The sequence below is a fragment of the Amia ocellicauda genome, chromosome 1 (assembly GCF_036373705.1).
Source record: "Amia ocellicauda isolate fAmiCal2 chromosome 1, fAmiCal2.hap1, whole genome shotgun sequence".
NCBI classification, from domain to species: domain Eukaryota; kingdom Metazoa; phylum Chordata; class Actinopteri; order Amiiformes; family Amiidae; genus Amia; species Amia ocellicauda.
This window is the reverse complement of record NC_089850.1, coordinates 5161017-5167016: the sequence shown is the minus strand read 5'-3', so window position 1 is coordinate 5167016 and position 6000 is coordinate 5161017. Positions and strand designations below refer to the sequence as shown.

Below are 6000 nucleotides of genomic sequence, written 5' to 3'. Positions count from 1 at the left end.
AACGTCTTGGTGCCAGATACCACAGCACACCTTCAGAGGTCTAGTGGAGTCCATGCCTCGACATTTCAGGGCTGTTTTGGTGGCAAAAGGGGGACCTACACAATATTAGGCAGGTGGTCATAATGTTATGGCTGTTCGGTGTTAACGTTTCTGTTAATTAGCGGAGAAGACCTCAGGCAGCATTTTGACACAATTGCCACACAGAACCCCTAATCAAGATTCCTGTAATGCAGAATAAATATGTTTGAGACATCTACCCTTGTTTAGTTCATTTAATGTTTACACTACAGACAGCCACTAGCAATTGTATTCATTCAACAGGGTGACACGAGATTCATTTTAGGGGTTAATACATACAGTAATCCAAGTCAAAAGTAATCCAAGCATTCACTTGAAACACTTATTTACTGATTTAAGTTAAACAGATATTGTATATTAAAATATACTTATTTATCAATTATATGTGATCAGAGGTTGTTCAATCCGGAGAAAACTTAAGATTCCAGAGTCAAAAAACTTTTTTTTTCTCAAGGTTGAATCATCCGTGAGAAATGTACCATTGATAAATAAGTATAGTTTAATGAACTATCACCAAAAACAGTTTTAAGGATATGAATACTATCAATTACATGTATATAATTAAGTCACAACATTCTTGACAAATCTTTCTTTGCAATAGAAGAGGTTTGTAGTCAGCAATTTGCAAACTTTTTGTTCTTAAAAAGGAGTGGGTTAATCTCTGGGGAAGTACAAGTATTACAATGGCAACTACAGGTCCTCTGTCCAGCATTTGATGTCTAGATATCATTAAAGGTAGTAAAACTGTTTACCATTGCAAGAATATTACAGATTTGTAATTTATTCTGAAATAAGTTATTTAAGAAATGTCTCCAGTGGTAAAAATATATAAATTGCCAGTATCATGACATCCAGAAAACCTGCTCCCAGGTATAGAAAATACAATTCAGCTGAGCAGAAGTGATACTAACTGGGGCTGTACAGTAATGTCCTATAACCACTGCAAATTCATCATCAAAACTTTTATCTCATCCTCTATGATGAACTGGCCTTACAAATGTGTCTCGTGCAACAGCTCCAAAAAATTATCACTTTTTCTTCACAGGAAACATCTTTGGTGTTTTCCATGGCTAAACCCACTTTTCCACGCAATTTAACTCCTGCATTTCAGTCACTGAGCCGTTAGTAAGTTGTGCTCCTCAATCTGAATAGTCTCTCTTCTTTTTCTTGTTTTTCTTGGATTTCTTCTTAGTAACTCTCTCTGGTTCCTCTTCCTCCTTCTCCTTCTCCTCTTCCCTCCTTCTCTTCTTCCGTTTCTTCTTTTCTTTCTTGTCTACCTCAGGGCTTTCACCATCTCCCTCCACGTGTGTGTCCATCTCCACTGTTCCTGGCGTGACCTCCCTGCGTTTTGACTTCTTTTTCTTGATGGTGGTGTGACTGTCCGCGTCTGCACAGTTCTCCTCTGGGGCTGCCCACTCCGTGGCCTCCTTTGTGTCACCGACGTCCTCAGTGACTACCTCCTCTTTTTCTTGGTGTTCTTCATGGCTGCGTTTCTTCTTCTTCTTCTTGGACTTCAGTTTCTCAACTTCTGAGGAGTCTGGAGACTCTTCTGAGGCCGGACTTGGGGACGGCTCTGCCCAAGTGCCTGCCCGGCTCCTCTTTAGCTGAGCCATCCTCTTGGCAAAATACTCCTGCATGGTCATACGGCTGGTGACCGTGTTCAAGGTAGTTTCTACATCCAGGTCAGGGGTCACTTCGGGCTTTACATCCCTTACGTCCATCACCCTCTCGTCTTGGGACTCCTGACTGCTGCTGCTGTCCTGAAAGAGATTAAACAAACAGGTTTAAGATCACAGAAAAAATTAACAGTTTAAATGTAATCTAAAATGGACAGAATCAAATCATGGAATGGGCATAATCCACTCGTACCTGGTATTTCCAAAACTTCATAACACCCATTGATAATAAATAAATAAAAGCATATAGGACAACAGAAATAAGTGACTTTCAGTATTAACAAAGGTAAATGTTGACCTATGACCCATAGTTTTTTTTTTTTTTTTTTTTTAATAACTTCACAAAATCACCTGAGAAGGTGTGGACAATTCCTGAAGAGACTAACAAAATGGCAATTTGTTGTCTAAAATATTAAAATGTAACATTACACACTGTAAGACCTTTAAATTGGCAATAGCAGGCATCTCAACTCACTTCACAGCTTTAAAACCTCTTATTGAGCATGTGCATTGGTGAAACAAACACTGAGAAACAAAGACGGAAGGCAATCACTCTTAATAACCTGCTTTGTGAATAAAGCACAAACATGCCGGTGCTGCATTGTGCAAAGTCCATCTCACAGACCTTCTAGGACAACTTTGCCAGATTTTAACCAGGCCCCACGTCCTATGAGGCCTCATCAGCTCATAAGCGACATACCCTTTCAGTGAGAGGGCCCTGCATCTTCCCGTGTTTACTCGTATCTCCAGAAAAGTTAGCTCATTACTCTGAGGAGGAAGAGGGGGATGCGGCGGGGAAATTCCCTGTTAGAGTGGAAGAAATCCAAAGCACTCCTCCCTCCAAGATATCAGAGGAATTTTAATCGCACAGAACAGGGGATTTAAAGGGCAGCACTAAAATGATTATGGATATTAGCCAGGTGAGTTTTGAGTCAAGCATGTGCATAGCAAGACAACTGATTCACACAGAAGAATTAAGGAGCACCCTGTCGATTACTCCCATCCATTCGTGAAAGCCTTTCTGAAGTAGCTGGGACTAAAAATGCATGCTGGGAAGAAAGACATCATTCTAATAGTCAAGAGCGTGTGATGAGAGTGGAAAGATTTCTGCAGTGGGCACTGGGCATGTACGTCATCTTACTATTAAAAGCTAGTGTGCATCAACAGATTTATTGAGATCCTTCAAAAAATGCACAAATGTGATCGTAGGATAAAGCAGTAGCTGCAAGCTGCACTAATCTTCCAAGAATATCCTTGTCGATCAGAAAGATACATTTAACAGACCATTGATAAATATTTAAAAAAATCAAAGTGTACAGAGTAAACAGCTATCGGTTTTATTTTGTCTTCTGGTCTGGATTCAAATGTTCATGGCGATGCTATTCATCATTAGGGGCTGTCTGTTCCTTTGGTCGTCAAAGAGACAATTAATCACGACTACAAAATCCAGCATGAGTTTCTTATCTCAGCAACACCGTATCACAGAACGGCACAAGAACCAGGTGTTCCTTCAAATTACACGAGTTCAACCGCCAGTGAGTAAGACACATGACACTAAATCAGATGCTGCTTGTGCCGCAAAGCATCGTTGGTCTGCAAACAATGCGTCTTCAGCTCTTTACTGTTGTTATTTGAAGACTGTGAAACCATTCTGTGTAATACGGGCTGTATTGAGAGAGGGCAGCTTTAATTTGTCAGTAATATTAACCTTAGAGCCATTTCTCAGGTCTCTTGCAGTAACTCTATGGTTTCACAAACGCTTCAGATCTTGTATCTTTATAGTCAAACAGGGTAAGAAAGATAGTAGATTATCTTTCCCAAACTTCCAGCAAAACCAACAATATTTTGAAATCCATAATAAACAGTCATTCTGTGCAGCAGTTCGATTCATTGCAGGTTTTATAAGTAGTAGGCTGAATTATGAACCAAAACAATCTAATGTTCTTTAATTCTACCGTTTAAAAACACAAGTGTAAACACTCAAATGCACGATTGCTGTAACAGATTGCATTGTTAAGGTGGACTACACAAAACAGATCACTTATTGGGGAACATAGCTGCTGTTATAGCTTCTTTGTAAGTATAGACTTAAATGTTGACAAAATATACAAAATGTTGGGGGGATTCATATTACTAAAATAACTGCAAAATATGATATTCCCTGTAATGATTATTAACTACAACACTGAGATGTTAATCAGAATATTTCTAAGAGAAAAAAACAAAGTAAAAGGATTTGTTCAACAATTCAGTCACAAATGTCTCAATTCTCAAATTGCCTTGGTTTGAAATAGTTGATTAAAAAAATGCTTTCTGCTAATGTACATACTCAGCTTACATCAAATACTTACAGAACACCTGTATTTGAGGGTTTCCTCCTTCTGGCAGATGATTCACTAATGATATATCCCAAACCACAGTGAGGCATAAATATGAAGGGCCAGGGAACAAGGCAAGTGTTATGCTTTCATAGTAATCTGTGTCCTTCTGTATTACCTGGGAATATTGAACTACTGAACTATTGAAGGTTAAGGTTGTAAGGCTTTGACAAGTAAATGCATACAGGTGAAAGGAAAGCTAGCATGACGTGGGTGTTGTAGTATCTAGGATTAAACTAATGCCACTTTTCTGTTCAAGAAAAACCTGAAAATCATAGGGGAGAGGTTTGGACTTTCAGCAGTTTTCCAGAGATGCTTTTTTCCCCGATTCAGTGTACCTGAAAAACATTTTGTCCATTAAACCTGTTACAAAATGTATAGGAAGGCAGTGTATCCTTCCACTTAGAACAGCTGGAAAGCGGAGGTAATTCTGTCCAAGATTCCCCCAGGGACAACCTGCACACAACTTTGGCTGAAAACCAAAACCAGTAGACTGACAGGGATGTCATCTGTTCAAAGAATGTAAACATCATGTGCTATAAACATTATCAATACTATATAATAATGATAATATAGAACTGAAAAAAGTCAGAGAGCCATTGAGTTCTTTTAAGGAACATATTTTGGTTTAACCTGTTAAATCCTGTTCTCTCTCACTATTCCTCAGTACTATACTCATGGCCACCTGAGATGTGCCCCAGTAAAACTACTGTGATTTTCATCTGTTCTGCTGCCACAGTATTTACTTTTTCATTTATGATATTAAAATTAAAATGTAATCTGCTTAACTGCCTTGATTCAGAGGATAGCCAACAACAATCTGATAATCTGTTAACATTCAAAATTGATATTGAAACATAGTAAAACTCTTATAATTCAGTTACAATTCTGAGTTTTCCATTGAGGGCAAGGAAAACTGGATCAGTGACACTGGCTTCCGTCTTTTTGAGTCAGACCAGAGAGATGCTTAGTAGTCACTGAGATGACATGTATGTAGTGGGTTAATTGGTCATACCTTTATTGATGACCTAGAACTTGTTCCCATGACCGAATACCATGTGAGGTTTAACTTAATGAATACATTAATAATATCCTCAATTTTGATCCCATAGCTTATGTTTCTATAAGGACAAGGAAGACTGATGACCATTAATTGGCATTTTCCATCTATAAATGATGCCCAGTTCAATCACTGATCTGCCTCGCATAGGCAGGCTCTCTAGCCCAGCTTAGCTGGAATTAGTCTTCAAATTCCACTGAGACTGAAGGAAGTACCAAGTTTATAATACAGTGACAATGTCCTCCTAGAAAAAGTGCAAAACCACATTCAAATAAAAGAAACAGAAGCAATTCCAAGACAATTTAATACAAAAGTAATGTTTGAAAATAAGCCAGTATAAGGAGAACATGTTTATAAACAAAGTTGTTATTTTTCAACACTAAAATAATTTGAACTGAGAAGTCTATATCATTTTTTAACTGGTCGTCTGACCTATGAAAAAAAAAAAAGATGATAATCTCAGGAGGCATTATGGACCACTCAGCTATGGATAATAATGCATAACTCAAACAGTTTGTCATCCAGGCCTGCTGGACCATTTGTCTTCATTTTCCTAACGGCCTACTCAATGCATAATGATCCACTTTGAAGAATACCCAGCCTTCAACGCCACTAAACAATACAGGACCTCTGATTATATCTATACAGCAGACATATGCACAGGGTTATGAAAAGGCATTTAAACAAGTAGGGTGTTTGTACAAAATGTTCAAAAGCTGCATTAGTTTAGGACTTAATAGTGAATATTCTTTACTGTACAATATTATAAATCTACTTAATCGCTAGATTAAATCAGTTTGGATCCTTC

General features: G+C 38.2%; 1 protein-coding gene across 1 annotated transcript in view; it reads right to left on the bottom strand.

The window, feature by feature from the left end:
- Positions 1–257: 257 nt before the first annotated feature.
- Positions 258–6000, bottom strand: part of pinx1 (PIN2 (TERF1) interacting telomerase inhibitor 1) — a 42096-nt gene continuing 36353 nt past the window's right edge. The window contains exon 7 of the mRNA XM_066707666.1: positions 258–1838. Within this exon, the coding sequence (XP_066563763.1) occupies positions 1218–1838 (621 nt within the window). The 3' untranslated portion in view covers positions 258–1217. The remainder of the gene's footprint in view (positions 1839–6000) is intronic.